Source organism: Phaenicophaeus curvirostris, chromosome 9 (genome assembly GCF_032191515.1).
Source record: "Phaenicophaeus curvirostris isolate KB17595 chromosome 9, BPBGC_Pcur_1.0, whole genome shotgun sequence".
In the NCBI taxonomy this organism is placed as follows: domain Eukaryota; kingdom Metazoa; phylum Chordata; class Aves; order Cuculiformes; family Cuculidae; genus Phaenicophaeus; species Phaenicophaeus curvirostris.
This window is the reverse complement of record NC_091400.1, coordinates 35,125,605-35,144,381: the sequence shown is the minus strand read 5'-3', so window position 1 is coordinate 35,144,381 and position 18,777 is coordinate 35,125,605. Positions and strand designations below refer to the sequence as shown.

General features: G+C 40.7%; 1 protein-coding gene across 2 annotated transcripts in view; it reads right to left on the bottom strand.

The window, feature by feature from the left end:
• PRKG1 (protein kinase cGMP-dependent 1) overlaps window positions 1-18,777 on the bottom strand; it is a 473,692-nt gene that overhangs the window by 49,046 nt on the left and 405,869 nt on the right. For both annotated transcript variants that reach the window (XM_069863903.1, XM_069863901.1), the window contains exon 9: window positions 15,025-15,099. In XM_069863903.1, the coding sequence (XP_069720004.1) occupies window positions 15,025-15,099 (75 nt within the window). The remainder of the gene's footprint in view (window positions 1-15,024; window positions 15,100-18,777) is intronic.

The following is an 18,777-nucleotide window of genomic DNA, read 5'->3' as shown; positions in this document are numbered from 1 at the left end:
GGAATAATCCCCTCTACTTCACGATATGATACAAAGCCCAGATCAAAGCAAGGATTTCTTGCACCACAAATACTTCTCCAGTATCTCCTGGTGCTCAGCCTATACACAAAAACTTTCCAAAAGACTATTTCTGTTCTCAACAAGGATCACAGGTTTCTTTTAATGAGTAGGTTCTTCTCTTCCCTCTTTCAGCATCTTTAATAAACAAAGTTCTAACTGCTGCTCACCAAGTGGATGGAGAGACTCAGTAACACTTATTTTTCAATTTAATAAAATAATACTTAGACAAAAGGAAAATAGTGACTTCTGGGGAAGAACTACATAGCCAAACACATGGTTTCTGATAAAGATTGTCTTCCTGCATTTCCCCTCCCCTAATGGCTATGCTGATACTTGAAACTCCCAAAAGACATTTAATGCCTTCTTCTTTTCCTGGAATTAGCAGCAGTGGTTTCAAATTAGCTTCCCTTCACCTGAAAATGAATTAGAAATGGACTGAACACAGCTACATGCCGAACAAGCATAATTTTCTGAAATGATGCACCTTAGTGTCAGATGCTTCCGACTCCTGATTGATACCAGGCAAGCCAGGGATGGTCAGAACTCACTTGCAAGCGATACACGCGGATTAGGAATGTCTACCCCCCAACTAGACTAAATAAAAATTTCCTTTTTTAAATAGGTAACAGTGTTTTATCTTATTATGGTATAAAAATATGTATTTTGCTTATTTTCTAACACAGCAGGTTTCAATGCTTTCTACACAAGGCTGTGCAAGACCTGCAATAGCCCTTTTTACAGTAGTCATAGGATTTCCAAAGGTGCTGAGGCTCCAAACAGGCCAAACTCCTTCTCTGGGTTCACAGAGGAAAGGACAATCCTATTTCAGCTGAAAGGCTGTGAAAAAAGGCTTTTCTCCCAGAGCTTCCAAGTCCAGTGGCAGCTGCTAGTGTTGACCACGTGGCTCTACAGCCCTCTCTGACTCTGCACTTGCCTTCCCTACTATTTGTCTCTTGCTTAGCTCCTCCAACACTCCACATCACTCCTGTATTTCTCTTGATTTCTCTACCTACTGTGCAGGTTTTCTGTTCATCTGCAGCGCAGTACAGGCTGCCCCCCCAAACAATAGTTAAGTGTTGGCTGGAGATGCTCCTTTGTGACCCTGAACACTTAGGATCTAAAAGTATTTGCTCTCAAACACCAGATCCCTGCACTACTGGTATTTTTTAAGTCTCCAAGGTGAAGGAAATGGAGACCTTTTCGGTAACTGCATCTTCTTGAACAGGTCTTATTCCCAAATTAATCTCATGTCCAGCAGCTCAGTGTTTCCTATCACGTTGTTTTCATCTGTGCAGCTTCATGTGTTATCGCTGTTAACACCACCAAGCAGCAGCAGCACCAACCCATCCTTTCTGTGATATTTTTAATTTAATATCTAGTTTTTACAGCAGCTCCTCATTATGGCTAAACCAAGGGGCAGGACGCTTGCCAAAGACACCTGCAATTTAGAGTAGCTTGTCTGTGCTTGGAAGCATCCTGCTATGGTTTGGACACTCCCTATTAGCACAAATTCATGGTAGGTGTCTACTTAGGATAACGCCAGGTATAAGTTGCGTGGAGGAAACCCAAAAGCCTGAGGAGACCAGGAGAGATGCAGCCCTGCCTGCCACTGCCCAGCTCTGGGAAGGAGCCCCAGGCTTGGATATACATACTCGGGTGTATGTGGGAGCGATGAACTGGTGGGATTATGTGTCACCCATGAACCAAAAGAGCAGGTGTACAGTAGACTGAGTGATCAGGCAGCGCACAGCAAACAGCCTCTCTGAATTCAAGGGCAGAGGTTTGAGATCATTGAATCTTTCTTCCTCCATCTCTTCCCGTGGGGGCTGGAGCAGAGATCCTGTGGTTATTATGGGGGTCAAGAGGCTGCCCGCTGTGTGAATCAGGAGTCTAGATCTTGTTTCAGGAGCTCGCACAGCAACAGCCAAATCTGCTGTCTGGGTTCTCAATGTGTCCTACATGTTCAGTCTTTGTGCAATTTCCTCTTCCCTGCCACCTACTGAGCTGAGCGATGATATCACAAAGAGGTAGGTCAGATTGACTAATCCTACCAGCTGCAAGTCTTCCATACCCAGTGGAGCCACTGAGATCCCCAAGAATTTAGCATCCTAGAGCGTGCCCTTCTTCCAGATGATTCTGCAAGGAACATCTTCCTGCACATCCCCATTTCTAGACATTCAGGAACACAGCTCTGAACATCAGTCTTGATGCACATGAACATTAAAACAAAAAAAGAGATATATTTCAGAAACTGCTTTATAAGTCTTGCTGTTATTAGCCTTACCAAAGCCTAATGTTTCAAAAGCCTTTTTTTGTGTATATCCTTACAAAGTCTGCCAAATCCACTGTTTTTTAAATTCAGATCTGTTGAAAGATGTAAAATATATCTTTACCTTTTGATCATAGCCTTAGACACTCTGTATTCAAAGCATTACATACACATTCTTCCAAGTTAGATTGAAAAGCAAATGTCTTGTAAGGAATTTAAATACATACCATGGCACTGCAAGATATGCCCTTAAGGAGGTTTTTCTACTTGTTGCCTACTAATAATTTCAGCTCATCTACATTACTCGCCTTCATTTACCAACAGATACTGAAGCAGCAGATATGAAACTATATACTGCAATATATGAAGAAGAGTATATTTCTCTGCAAAATGCACCAAATTGTACATGAACATCATGTTTCCAACTCATGAGCTGAAATTATTTATACCAAAAAGGAGAGGTGGTTTAATTTTTATTTGCAGTAGAACACTGTGCACAAAAACAGCCACCAAAGGCCAGCAACGCACATTGTTATCCCCTCAGAAAATGTAAACCTATTTTTTAAGCATCATACATGGACTCGCAAAGCAAAAAGCGTAAGAGCACCAAAACAAGATGTTTCTGGAAGGAGGGATCCCACCTAGCATCAACTTCCTCGCCTTTAACTTGCCTTGATTTTTCCCTTCCCAGTTTATATGGCTCTAAGTGTGTTTGTGCCTGGTATACCATGCTGGCAATTCAGCAGAGAAAGGGAATTATGTTTTTAAAGACCTCTCTTTATCTCTTTATTCTCTATTGTCATAACAGCCCAGGTTCCCATAGAAACTGAGAGTAAAGAGTGAATGTGTAAAATACAAATGAATAGGTCTAAACTGGCAGTGCTATGTTTTATTAGACATATAAATGTGACAAACAGATGATGGGTACGGTTCCTTTCTAATGGAAAAGCCAGATAACACTACATCATATCAAATAAATATAGGGCATATAAATTTTAAAGACCTGAGTCATTGAGTGTGGACTATTAACAGGTTGATACCGCTTTCTGAAACTGAGTCCAGATTATTCATTTTGGGACCAAGCAAGGTACCTTCTCCTCCTCTGCAGGTCTGACCCTGAACCCCCAAGCACCCCAAATCACTATTGATTCTCATCGATTGACACTGCAGCTTTGCAGTGTGGGAATGGAGCAACAAGCACTAATTTCACAGGGGTTTAGGACCTCCTAATGTGGACTTTATAATTTTAAATGAATATTGGTATATAGATTGAAGTTCTCCGAAAAACCACTTGCATTGTACAAATGGTTTTCTGAGTATAGACCAGTCCAGATGCTTTCTTCATGTTTTTGAAGCTGATGCTTTTTAACATGTTTCTGTATTACTATTATTTTTTTAAAAATGGAACTAGCCTCAAAAATCTAACTAAAAGGGCTTATTAAAGATACAGCGCTGCAGGAACATTATCCATTTGATAGCCCCAGTGAACTGCCAATATAATAGGATTCTTCACATCGTAACAAGATCACTTATAATGGGAGAAAGATGCTAATGCAACTATAAATTATTTCAAGCTCTGAATATTTTTCGTAAGTCCACAATAAAATATGATTGAACATAGGTGAACATAATAATTTTTTCTAAAGACACTTCCAAGCACCCGTATACAAGTATCCCATTAGTGTTTATCTCTGAGCACTCTCATTGTGTTGTTTCCAAAGAGGGTGATACAGATAAGCCTCTCCTGAGCCCCAGCAACAGAAGGAGTGATACCATCTACCAGAAATATTAATCTTCTAAGCATTTCAATCCACTAAAACTTGTGGAAAATGAGGAAAAGTCTAAAATAGCTCCAGGGAGTATGACTTTTTTTTCCAAGCCAAACTGTGACATCCAGCATTCGTTGATTCAAAGAGGAATTCATTATCAGTGGCTCCTGTTGATGTCTTGAGCGATATGGCCCCTGGCACACACAGAGCTCAGCTTTTTTATGTTCATCACCCCTATTAAATGGCATAGGAGATGCTGCAGGTCAAATAAACTTTTCAATTTCTTTCCCTCATCCGTGTTCAAGACCATCAGCAAAAAGCTTGAAGCCATTCATAAAGACTTGCTATAAAAGACCCTTCACTCAAGAGACTCCTGCCTCAATATATGACCTCATCTGAAACCATCATCAACCCTTACGAAGCACATTAGGAAAAGGAAGGGACAGGACCGCTGGTTTCCAGCCTTTATTCCTTCTATTTCTCTCCTGAGAGGTCTGAATATTTTTTTCCATTCCAGGAGCAATAGGTACTAGCTGTCTTGGACAACAAGACAATGATAAAAGTCTGCCTGCTTTAAAAAATATAGATTGAAACACATAGAGAAACAAGGGAAAATACTCTTAGTTTTGAGCCTGCATTTAAGACGTTCACTTAAAGGACGTTGAGGTGACCAGAGTTTTGGTCTAGTTGATAGGAAGAAGTTTGATTATATCTAAATTTAGAAGGAACTTTGTGAGGTACTGAGCGCAGTCCACAAGTGAGAAAAGCCTGCTCAGTCTTGCAGGACTCTACCCTTTGTAAAAGCTGCAGCAATAAAAGATGAAAGCAATGCCTTTTTTTTTTTTCTTAAATGCCAGCTTCAATACTTTGCAAGGGCGCACTTGAAGCAGCAGCAATCCCACGCAGATCTTGCTTTCCTGAGACGTGAACTTTAGAGCTGTATTTTCTTGCTGATGCGCTATTTTTCATAAGCGGGAGGTCATGCCTTCGCTAAGCACATGCTCAACTCTTAACAAATATTTTCGTCTCCGAATCTGACCCAGATGCAAAATATAACAATTCAACTACTGCACATTTATTTGGAAGCAGCGGGGTTGATAATGGGATCATAAAACATCCTTCAAAGCTAAACTCAAGACATTCATTTCCCTAAGTGTATGAAATCAGAAAGCAAGCTAGGATGCCGGGGGAATTTAAGGAGATGGCTCATGTTTCAAAGCAGCCAAATACTTAGCATTTATTCTTTTTTTTTTAAAGCCTAGTTTCTGTAGGGACTCCTTGGCAATTTCCCTGCACATAAAAAGTGTCACAACTGTTTACTGGCCACCTCCCAGCCCGTTCCCGATTACCAGCTCCTAAAAGAATTTCAAGCAATAAGAATTACATTTTGCCATGCAAGATGAATGATATCGCTTCTGCACAGAAACAGCCTCCAAAAGAAATGAGAAATAGCTATCCATTAAAACTGCAGCGTGCGAGAAATCCACCTTCATTAAAAGCAACTTCATAAAGCATAAAGGATTAGGAAACGGGGCAGAGTCTCACAAAGCTTGTGATTTGACCTGAGGCTACGATCAGTACACGACCTTTATGAACATGCACTTGTAGCTCAGATGGGTTTGAGTGGAGGGACTGCACGGTTATTGCAGCAAGTAATCAACAGCCCAACAAACCGCAACTGCAATTCCACAAATGCTTTTTAGGCTTCATTGTATCAGACTAATCCCTTGTTTTGCTGTCAACAAATGATGTTATTTGGTGTGTTTTGTAGAGTGACCGGGTGATTGCACCTGACAATGGAGTAACAAAACCTAAGAGTGCAAAAATGCCCTGTGTGAGATGTGCTGAGCACACAGAGCTATAAACACTTCATTCCCACTGCTAAACTTGATTTTAAATACAGCTCTGAATGAAGTCTTTTTAACTTACATCAGAAATTTAATTACAATAGTCCTACTATAAACCTCCACTTAGTTTTACATTAATGTTCAATATAATGGGGTAAGATCAGACTTTGATCTTCTCTTTAGAGGTATGCAGACATTGAACTTTTTCATATATTCAAAATTTCATGTTATCTATATTTTTGATGTTTTATCTTGCTACGTAAAAGCTGTGGGTTCAGTTAAATCATGAGAACTGTTTTTCTCTTTTTTCTTTTTTTAGATTATTTAAAGATTTAGAGCTCAGCACTTCTCAAATCATTTAATGGAGTATTCAGTGATGCACTGAGAAAACAGAGCAAATGCAGCTGAGGGCAAATCAATGTAAGCGAACCACAGCATAGTCAATATAATAAGTGCACTGCCTAGCTGTGGGGTCTGGGATGCCCTAAATGGTGGAAACAAGCAAATGAAAATAATAATGGCATCACATGGCAGCAGGTTCCCAGGATCCACCAACAATACTGGAGGCACCAAGTATTTTTAAATAAACTTCCTTTCCTCAGTGTTACAGAGTAAGTTATTGTAGTAGTAGATTGTCACCTCGCCCTTGTACCCAAAGAGGGGGGCACTGTGACGTGTGGGTCCCATCTTCTACAGCACCTCTTGGCTCGTCTTTCTTTTAGTGCTTGGTGTTTGGAAAAATTAACCGAATCAAAGGAAGAGAGACTTGCAGTTGAGTGCTGGTAGCATAGGTGGCACCACACTGCCAACACCGCTTGTGCTCACTAGGTAAGGATGAGGTGAGGGTAGAAATCCTGAGTTTAACGTGGACTAGGGTTAGACTGTAAGCTACGTGTGGAAAATAACTTGAGCCTTCAGAAAAAACAATTAAGAATCCTTCACAAGGAGGAAAGAAAAGAAGAAAAAAGCTTTGTTGTGGTGAAACAGCTGCTGGTGGGATGGAGGTGCCAGCAGTAACTTCAGAGTTTTTGAGTTTTTCTCTTACGGTGGGATTAAATTTCTTCCATTTCACAGTTCAGTGACTGAATTTCATCTTTGAATTTTACACAATTACTGTTCAACTGAATTTTCTATGCAGTTCTGGGGTAACATGCTTACAAACTTTCACAGGGAAAACAGTAAATATTCACTCATCTTTGAAATACAACCTCCAGCTGCCGCTCACTCCTCTTTCCCTGATGTTTAAAAAAAACTCCATACACCAACATTTCAAAACTTTGGAGCTACTTCCATGACATCCCAGCCTGAGAATTTTCTTGGGTGAATGGGAAGAAACTTCTTTATTTGGCAACACCTTTCCAGCTCTGCCAAGACAATTTGGCAGCAGGGAGACGGTGCTCCCAGACCTCCTGCCCTGCTGCTCCCCTCCTGGAGCCTGAATCTCTTCCTCCAAAACCCTCCCTGAGCGCCAGCAACATCCACATACTTGCCCTTCAGCTCACATCAGCTTTATGTTTCCTTTTCTCCTTTCCCTTACTGATGGCTGGACATTAAAGTGAAGTCTGACCAAACTCCTGGTGGATCTCATAGAGGAGTTTGTGAGGTACAACCAAGGACACCTGGTCTAGCAGGCAACTTCAGCACTGGAAAAGCCACAAAGGATCCCACAACTATTTCCAGCAGTTCCAAAAATCAGTAGTTCCCTACAGCAGAAGGATCACTGAGTTTTATTAATAATACCTGTGACTCTGTTCAAGTGATCCTCTGTTATTTAATTCAGAGGCTGAAAGCAGGACAGAAATATCCCATCTGCCAGGGGTGCAATCCTTACAAACAAAAAAAATTATTTATATAAATCTTCTGAACAGTTAAAAAAATGTGCTGGGTGCCAAATGTACAGACCTCAAAACTGTGCAAAAATGTTTTAATGCTACCTTTCCCTCTCCATCCCTCTCGGATGCCAAAGTTTGCCAAGGCTTCTGTTTCAAGCTACTAAAGCCGTGCTAAATGATCGTACTGGGATTAGTAAAGCATTCTCAGTGGCCTCTGAAAAAATTATTTAAATACACACCAAAAAGATTGTTAATACTTCGAACGCATAGACCTTGGTTTTCATCAAGTGTTGCCACATACAACTGGAACTGCCAGGCACACGGATGGATTCGCTGCAATATTTTTCTGTTTCTCCTGGAATAAGACTCATTATTGTCAGAAAGTTTTCTGCTGCATTTTTATTTCATCAGTAGGGGCCCTAATTCTATAAAACAAATGCAGCAAACTATTACAACAGCAGCCTGCTTTAAAAGCAACGATTTTTTTTTTTTCCCCTGGAGCTTCCACCTGACATCTGACACATCTCATTACCATAGTGAAAGGTCAAGTTAGAAAGAGGAAAGCATATAGATTATTACTTAAATAAAAATGAACTGGTTTTAAAAGCTAATTTAATATATCCCTCATGAGCAACACATTTTCTTACGAGGAAAGCAGCCATGAAGTCTACCCAGTGCAGATCTCTGCCTCAGTACTACAAATATTCAAGCAAACAGCAATTCTTCAAAATAAACAGCCACAATTTAAGACCCTCCACTGCCTTCATTTAGGGATCAGAGAATCATTATAGTTAGAAAAGACCTCTGAGAACATCAAGTCCAACCATCAGCCCAAGACCACCATGACTACTGAACCATGTCCCAAAGTGCCACATCTACACATTTTTTGAACCCCTCTGGGGTGGTGACTCTACTAGTTCCCTGGGCAGCCTCTGCCAGCGCTTCACCACTCTGTCAGCAAAGAAAGTTTTCCTAATACCCAGTCCAAACCTCCCCTGTAGCAACTTCAGGTCATTTATTTTTGCCCTATTGCTTGTAAGTTGGGAGAAGAGGCCAGCACCCACCTCACCACAACCTCCTTTCAGGTAGTTGTAGAGGGCAATGAGGACTGCCCTCAGCCCCCTTTTCTCCAGAGTAAACAACCCCACCTGCCTCAGCTGCTCCTCACAAGATTTGCGCTCCAGATCCTTCCCAGCTTTGTTGCCTTTCTCTGGACAGGATCCAGCAGCTCAAGGTCCTTCTTGTAGTGAGGGGCTCAAAACTGAACACAGGATTTGAGGTATGGCCTTTCATCCTGCATGTTATCTCAGTCTGCTCTCACCTGTTCAAAGGATTTCCAAGAACTGATTTTCTAAGTGAACACCTATTTATTACGGCAGCTGGGAAAATCCGATAGCTAGATGTGGATAGAAACTACTAGTGGCTTCAGTAGGAAATTACAAAATATTTAAACTCTTGTTACATGCAAAATTCTGCAGCAGAAAGAAAAAAGCTTTTGCACACCAGAGGCTAAATAACACTATGTGAAGTCTCCATTCTTTAAAACAAGTTATTTAAACTCATGCAAACTTAACAGGAAGCAATGATCGTTTATAATTCCTCCATAGCACTCACCAAGTAAGAGAATTATTTTAATTATTTACACAGCTTAAAAGCAATTATTGCAATCTCTGTTTTTTATAGTATTAATGAGCTTTCCCCCCCCTTTCACACACCCCTCGAGGCCGTCCCCTCCGTCTGGCAGTGCAGATAGCCAAGGCAAAAGTCAGTTCCCAGATGGTCCCTCATTCAGAAAACAATTGACAGAGAGAGAGATGGAGCCAATTATTACAACTCTCAGGCATCTCAGATCTTCCTAATGCTGTAAGCCAGAAAATATTTTCTCTTGCAGAAAAGTTACTAATCTAACCACACTCTGTGTGTCAGTGAATTATTTCAGTCAAAGTTTTTGAAAAATATGGTCCAACAGAAAGTAAGATCTTAATGAAATCATCCTCTTTAATTGGTAGCTCCCATCTTGGAATGTTTAATTCTGAACATTTCCCCTTTGGCAGGAGTTAAAATCTTTCTTGACTTATCTATAGTACTAAAAGAAAACAAGATAAAGAAATAAAATGCATCCTTTCCTAATACACAGGTTAGTTATTATTCATCCCTAAATCCACTGACTGGCTCAAACCTGCCACACACGGGCGTGCTTGCCGACACAGCATCTGCATGCAAAGCTTTCCCATCTTATCGAACCAGGAATTTGCACGACAATAAGCTGGTTTCTGCTTTGTGCCATGGCCTATTTTTTGGAGGTGAAGGGCCAGCTCCAGCCGTAATACATTTATGGAGAGGTTGGCCAGAATTTGCACCTATAGACCACCAAAGAGCAAAGGTCTACACTACAGGCACATCAACACGTGTGAACAGATCACTGCCCACCACTTCCAGACAAACATCGCAAGCCGGGAATAAAACAAGGAACAGTCTTTATACAAAAGGTGCATTAAATTTCTTAGCCCAGATAAGAAGCGTGTTTTCTGAAGCAAGTCCTCTGCGGAGTGCCTCTCATGTCTCTGAGTGGGACAAGAATGTGAAAACTGGGGTCCTCTCAGGTGATGCTAAACTGGAAGACATGCCCCAGGAGCTGATTTTTGAGCCCCAAGCACTGTTTAACATCGAGTCCAGGGAACCATATGAAGGAGCATAAAGGAAAACTCCACTGAAATGCAAAGAGTCTGCTCAGCTGGTATGTTTTTCTTTACACATTCCTCTGGATCTGTACTGGTTACCAATACAGACCTATCTGTATGCAATAAGCTTTCAACTCCCAGAGACAACCTCAAGTATTAAAATAACTTTTAAAGACAACCTGATGAAGCAAAAGAAAAGGCTGCGTAGGAAGCAGATAAGACAGAGCCAGCAGGGGCTCTCCAAAGAACACCACTGAGAAGCCACACTGGACACTCAAAAATACTTTCTCTTGTAAACACGTTTGCAAGGGAGAAACTCGTTGGACTGGAAGATATGGAGATTTCATCTTCCAAAACAAGACACACAGACACAGCTCAGGGGAAGCCTCTAACAGCAGATGGCACCTGCACACCAGCTACGGCTGCCGGGAGACAGCAGCAGCAGACTTCACACATGCAAGCACTTGCTTACAGTGGGGAGACTAAAACTTCTCCTTAACTGGTGTCTTCAAAAATGCCAGTGCTAAAGGGTATTGCAGCCCACAGCACCAGTTTGTAAGCAGCAAGTGAAAGGTAAAGAGATGGGGCACCTTACCACCTCGCCTGGCCAAACTGTAAAACTGTACCTGCATCTTTGTCATTAGAATAAAGTCAATTTTGCTTCTAAAGCCAAGATGGAAGGGGAAAAATATGTAAAAAGTATGCATATAAAAATTAAAAAATATTAATAACCTCCTTTTGCACTAATACTGAGTCGATAACCTGGTAGGAAGTTTTCTTATGAATATAGTTAGAGAGGAAGTGCGAAGTGAAAAAAGGGATGAGACTGGACAGTAAAATAGGCATTTAGGATAGAGCTCTTTATTACAACACAACTCAAATAAAGACGAAGGGCATTTGGGACCAGAGCTACCAGGAAAGGAAAAGGCATTGTACAGCTATGCAAATGCCTCTGCCTCCTTCAGTCCTTATGAAAAAGGAGACAGTTTTGGTGGTGAGTACCAAGATGTATCCCAGGTCTGTGACGCAGCAGGAACACAAAACAAAAAACAAAAGCAAAAAGAGCAATCAAACTAGCTATGTCTGCAGAGAGCCTCGAGCAACTGCATGAAGGCACCAGCGTTCCGACTTCAACAGGGTATTAATTTCAAGCCCCACTGCCACGAAAGATCAACGTCAGCAGATAATTCTGGATGTGACAGTAGGAAAGGAGTGCAGGGACCTTGGTTGTCAAAGCGGGTGCTTTCTGCTGTGCCAGGCAAAGCCCAGGCAGCTGCCAGGTTTCCCAGATCTGTGGTGAGGCTCAACTTGTCTCTGCACCACAGGAGAGGCTACTGCTTTGCTACAGCCACGTCACAAAAAAGTGGGACCAAGCAACAAGGGATCTCATCAAGGATCTCAACAAGGGACCTTGTTAGTGGTTAAAGCAGTGAACAGCAAGTACCTACAACGTTTGCTGTTGTTTTGTAGATGTTTTTATACATATCATTTCAGTTCCTGTTTCTTTAACCAATACACCAGCCAAAAGCAGGCTCTGACACCCCATAATGACATCTCACAACTACGTCCTTTGTATTTATTCCACATGGTTACATCTGCTGAACGACTAACCTTCGCGTGGATCATCCTAATCCTCCCAATACATGGTGAGACATGGGTATACAAACAATTTCTATCCACGCAAAGGTCTTGTTCTACCTTCCATGCAAGCACTGAAAACGAGATGATGCTACAAGGATGCAAAACCAGGGAAACATTTTCTAATGCGATTTGTGAAAAGCTTCGCCAAACTCAAATGTGATATGTGTCAAGTTCTTCCCTTTCACAGATTTCCCCTTAGAAAAGATAAGCCCTTGGAAGGACAATTAGCTGGATCTAATCAACAGCTGCTTGAAAAGTAATCCAGGTTAGAATTTCTGCCAAGTGAACTTTTCTTCCAGCAGAGTATTATCTTTTGAGACATAGAAACAGTAACTCTTAAGCAACAAAACTTTCTGTGGCAGCTTCCAAAGCATCTTGCTTTGCTCTCATAGTATCTTGGCCACTTTTAACTCTCCTATTCACCTTTTCACAGGCATGCACTTGCTTACGAGGAGTTGAGAAAAAGTGAATATAGTATTTGACTAATAAATGCCATATCTCTCCAAAGAGTATTCCTTTTTAAACTGTTTCTCTGATCAGACAGCTCTGATCTCTGCTTTTTTGAAGTTAAGATGTCCAGATGTGAAGGGTCCTAACGTCACTGTCAACTACAGTCTCGAGTGACAGGACTCATGCACATGTTTCTGACTTTTAAGACAGAAAAGTTGCTATCAAAATTAATCAATTCCTCTTTTTGGAGGAACGTTTCCTCCATCACCAGGAATCCTTTGTTTTGCCCTTCCATTAGAATTAAATAGTTGGTATTAGAAGAAAAGAAAAAGAATATAGAAGATAAAAGCTCAAAAATGTTAAAGTCAACACTGGCCCATGGTTCCCAAAATAAAGCATTAATCTAAAATAGTTCTGAAATGGCAAGGCACATTATAAAGCACAGATGGGATCCTGAAAACCCTTCCCTAAAATTCACAATATTATCCTGAAAAAGCTTCCAATGCAATCTGGATCTAGAAGCAGCATCTGTGATAATGGATCACTATGCAATACTTTTTCAATAATACAGCTTGAAGTTGTAGATGTGAAAAGACAGATTATGAAATGGGGAACAACAAGTCCTATATGCAAATTTTGCTTGATGCTGACGGGTTGTGGGGTAACCTTATAAAAGCTTCTGTGATAATAACATCACGTTATTCCTAAAAATAGAAAATCCCCAGTTTCATAGCCAGTGTTTTATTCCTTTTTATTCAGATGGAAATCAATATTATCCAAATAGTAAAACTAAAAGAAGTCTAAAATAATAATAGCACATGCCTGGGATACTTGGGATCATCTCTCTGAAGCTGCTCAAGTTAATTTTCCACCACTTGGTAAAAATCCTGCTGCTGGCTTTAAAATACCATGTTTTTAGCTGGTACAAATAGTAAATACAGATCGTTACCTATATTTATCTCTAATATCTAATAGCTAGTTGTCTGCTGCTATACCACTGTGTCCCTTTAACTTTGCCTTCTGAGCCCCAAATACCTATTTTCTGGGATGGTAGAAGAGGATGATAACCCTTCTATCCTTTTAATTAAGTCTGTAAGAGTTTTAGGGAACTTAATCATTTGAAGAAGAAAGCTCGTATCTTTGATTTGGTGCAGGGAAATATTCTTCTAAACAAAAATGCAAGCCTTCTATTACCTTAAAATAATTTAAACATGAGTTAAAATGTATTTCAAATACCACTCAAAGATGATAAAAGAATTATGATTTTAATTTGTGGGTACTCTGCAATAACAGCAAGTCTTGTGCAAGAAACTAAGTTTCTCAGGATGCATATTTACTTTCTGAATCAAACAAACAAAAAGTTATTTTCAATCAACCAACCAGTTAAGGCTTCTCATTTTCTCTCCACAGAAGTGCCACATACCTTTGTTATACACTGTTTCAACCCCCTCTGGTTTAATAAGAAGTTACTATGTATAACTAAGCAGCGATTTTAAATTTAGATGATAGCAGACCACTGATTAACATTCACACTGGGCATGTGACTTTGAGAAAACACCTATCCCTTTCTTTGATGTGGTAATGATAATAAAGAAAGAAAAAAAAACCAGAGGGAAAACAAAATAATTTTGTATAAAACAGCTTCAGTTTTCTTTTAAACTACTTGTGCCTCTGAAGCATATTGGGATATATTCAATTTCCCTCCAATCAGAACACGTTCCTCTTTATTGCTGCTACAGAGTCAATGTACGGACATAACAAAGTTTTCCTATTAAAAAGAAATTGTAGCACAAGAATGAATGAAGAGTGGGGTTTTCTGGAAATATTTTAAAATACACTACAGCTCACTTCTGAAAGGAATGGATATTTTTAGTAGGACTTTAGGTGAATATATTGTTTCACATCAAAGTCACGCTAGTATTCATTCAAAAAATGACAAATTCAATTTCCTCCTCTTTATCTCTGAACAGGTTTTGACTTTGTGAAAACGTCTGGGAAAGATCAGACTTCTGTAAAGAAACAAATCATATTCAAGAATAATTTCCTGCATTACCTGAGCTTTCCAGGATCTGTAATTTCTCACCTTAAACTATTACAAGAGAATTATTTCATGACAGATTTTGAAGATGTAACATTTCTGTGGACTAAAATACTGTGATTGAGATGGACTTTGGGGCCACCTGGCCTTGGGCACTGACCTGAGGAAATGCATCTCCCTCTGGTCTTCCCAGATTCATGCTGAGTGCCAGGAAGACAGAAGGAGGCTCATCCACAGAAAAATTCAGAATAAGCAACTAATTAATTACTTTTTAAGCATTTTTACACTACTGTGTTTCTTTGAATTACAATGATGTATCATCAATAAAAAGGAGGTTAAGATTTTATAGTGAACGCAACAAGCAAATGGTTGGACTCGATGATCTGGTGGGTCTCTTCCAACCTGGTTATTCTATGATTCTATAAGCAGATACTTACTTTGCTTTTGCTTCTGCGTCTTCATAGGCTTTATTGGAAACATCATCTAGGCCGCCAATCAGATGTTTGAAGGAGCTGTGAAAATAAAGTATTGTTAGAGGAGGAGTCTCCATTCGGGAGCCAAGCAAGCCAAAGACAGTTCTATAGCGGCAACCAGGGGCCGTCCTCTGAATCAGGAGAAGGCTGTAAACGACTGGGCACACGCTGGGAAACAGCCTCAGACACACTGCAGAAGGGGTGGAAAAGCAATAACCAGTGCCAAGAAGATCCAAACTTATTTATCCAGCTCTTTCAGGGACTGAACCCACTGAAATTACTGCTGATGTTTTCCCTTCCTCCAGCATAATTTTCAGACAAAATCTGTCAATATGTCTGGTAAATCAGATGATGATGAGGTGACACCACCCTATCCTTGCCCTCCAACCAGAAACCCATCCCTGGAGGTGTTCAAGGCCAGGTTGGATGGGGCTTGGGCAGCCTGATCCAGTGAGAGGTGTCCCTGCCCATGGCAGGGCGGTGGAACTGGATGATCTTTCAGGTCCCTTCCAACCCAGACTATTCTATGATTTTAATAAAAACATAAGGACTTTAGACAAACTCCTACTCTTTTCAGTGACCTTCTCTCATTTGCCCAGTTAACGTTTCACTAGGCAAAGATTTATTTTCATCGCCAAAAAAATTGGATGTTTAACCCCGTGGCATTTTCCTAACTACATGAAAGCAAACCAAGCCTAGATATTTTATATTGCATTTTAAGCCTTAAGTCATGTCCTACCAGCATTCTAGGAGGATTGTGGTATTAATGTGTCTCGCTTAATTGCCTAAATAGCTGGTTTTGGTGCAAGTAAGCATTAAGAGACACATCTTGTTTCGCTTTCAATGCTTTCTTTCAAGCGTTTTGCTTCAACCTATGGCACAAGAAAGATAAACCTTAATGTGTTGAATAAGCTGAATATTTCATATTTTCACTGCTGATTAAGAAAAATTACAGCCTGCCATGTTAAAAAAGCCCAGCACTATTTTCATGCAAGAGCAAAGGGATTTTCCTCTGTCATGAGTTCCCATTGCTTGGGAATGCTCCCAAGCATTCCCAATTCCATTACTCCATCCTTGGCTGCGTAAATGATTTCCTAGATTGTATCATTTTAAATATTCTGAATTAAACAAAGTGGAAAACTCAGGGAATTTGTGTGGGCGGAGGATATTTCCGAAGCGGTGATGACTGTAAGTGTGCAAAAGGCCACAGTGGAAAGACCTGTTACAGCAAGTGGCTCTAGATAGAAACCGGTGTAAATACCTCTCACAACTGTGGCCTTCACCACTATCATGGTGAAGAAATTCCTTCTTATGTCTAGTCTAAATCTGCCCCTCTCCAGTTTATACCCACTGCCGCTCGTCCTGTCACTCCAAGCCTTTGTGAGCAGTCCCTCCCCAGCTTTCTTGTAGTCCCTTCAGGTACTGGAAGGTCCCTATAAGGTCTCCTAGGAGCCTTCTCTTCTCCAGGCTGAACAACCCCAACTCTCGCTGTGAGCCCACATTGCTGGCTCATGTTGAGCTTCTCACCTCCCAGCATCCCCGAGTTGCTCTCCACAGGGCTGCTCTCAATCACATCATCCCCCATCCTGTATTTAAATCAGGGAGTGCCCCACCCCAGGGGCCTCATATTTATTACAATAATGGGTAAAATGGCTTTCTCCAGCTGCTGTTATGAATTAAGATAATTAAGCCTCGTTTTGTTCTTCTGCAAGTTGGATCCCCACTTGCTACAAGCACACGGGGTACCTTGCTCAGGGTCAGGCATCTCCTGATGCAGCAGGACACTTAAGTACCCACTTAAGACCGTACAGTATATTTAAGCTGCTTTGGCAAAGTGAAGTCATGACAGGTTCATCTTGTTTGAGGCCAAAGGGAGCACAAAGTCACCCCGTTTAACCTTGTATGACTGAGGATATTGCATTTCCTACAGCTGCCTTCTGCTCAACCCAAATACATCAGGTTGATGAATTCTGCTCATTGCTCTGTTTGCATAAACAGCTGGGGTTTGGAGCTTTTCAGGCAGTAGGTTTTTCATCTATGCTTCTTTATCCTATATAATGTCTGAGATCTGAAATCAAGTGATTTAGGCAGAAAAAAAATGCAAACAATCTTCAGACTGTTACCTTTATTTACCTTCCCTGAGTTTTCCTCTCCTGTTGAGTATCATTCCTTCTTTCATCCTAAAAGTCTTTACTGAGAGGTGGCCATATTAAATATTCTGTACTTACTCCTGAATTTGTAAATATGGTCATAAATGGTGATTTTTATTTTTGAAGCTGTGGCTGCCCCATCCCTGGAGGTGTCAGGCCAGGTTGGATGGGGCTTTGGGCAGCCCGATCCAGTGGGAGGTGTCCCTGCCCAGGGCTGGGGGAGTGGAACTGGATGGGCTTTAAGGTCCCTTCCAACCCAGACTACTCTACAACTCTATGATTCTATGATTTCTGTTGTTTGGCTCTACGTTGAGTGCCTCAGGAGTGTCGAGAATATATTGAAAGCAGAGGAACTGCAGGACTTTCATTTCTAAAGCTGTGACCTTAAGGCAGATATTAGTCAAAAGGCTATAGTTCACCTTTCAGATTAGCCTAGCTCTTTTCTCATTTTGCAAGCAGCGCTTTCTTTCTTGAAAAAAAAAAATTTCAGTTATTAAAACTGCTAAAAGTATTCCATTTTTATTTCTTATTTAGTCTCTGACATTGTGTAATATCACTACCAAAGACATAACAGTTATTTTTATTGTTTTTCCTCTGGAGTGGTGCTTGTTAGTTGATCAAATGGTCATTGATTCATTTATTTGAGTCACTCCTGATATAAAAATGGTTTTCTAATTCTTTTTCCAATATGTCTCTGCCCTTTGTCACCTCCCCTGGGACAGAGGATGGTATTAAGGGACTATGCAAGCTGCTCACAGCTTGTCCAGGAGACAGCTCAGCACTGAGCATATCAAGCACTCCTAACATTTCACCCTATCTTACTCAGTTTAAACCAATTAAAGCTATATTTCCTCTTAAATGTCATTAAGCAGTTTGGCTTATGAGAATTTCCTTGCCTTCCTGTCATCACTTTCTTTCCTTCTCCACTTTTATTTTAGTTTTACTTTTTTATTTCATTAAAGCTCATCCAGTTCCAGCCCCCCCTGCCACAGGCAGGGACACCTCCCACTGGCTCAGGGGCTCCAAGCCCCATCCAACCTGGTCTTGAACACCTCCAGGGATGGGGCAGCCACAGCTTCCCTGGGAAAGACATTGAAGTTCACTCAAGCCACTTCCTTATTGCCTATCTCAACGCTGCTGAAGTATCATCTCAGTCACAACTTCCCCATGAATTTAATCAGAAAACTGCTTTGGTTTCTTTTTTCCACATAGCCCTCTATCTTCATTTTTTCTATTCTCTCCTCATAACCAATTTTCTCCATGGATAAACTTCACTCCAGCTGGGAAAAACAGTCAAGCATCAAAAACTAAAATCTCCAATGAAAGAGTTCAGCTCAGCTTGTATAGGGTCAGTCATGCTCGGATAATACTTTTTTATTTTATTTTTTCCATTGCCAAGAGGGCTGATACAGTAACCTTTCTTGACATCTCATAGCTATACCTGTAAAAAATCCCTAGGCTTTAAAAAACAGAAAAAAAGTGTAAAATCCAAAGTGAAAAGTCTGAAAATACCTAAAATATTTAAAATGCTTCCCTAAAAAACCTAGTATCATCTTGATATGTGTAA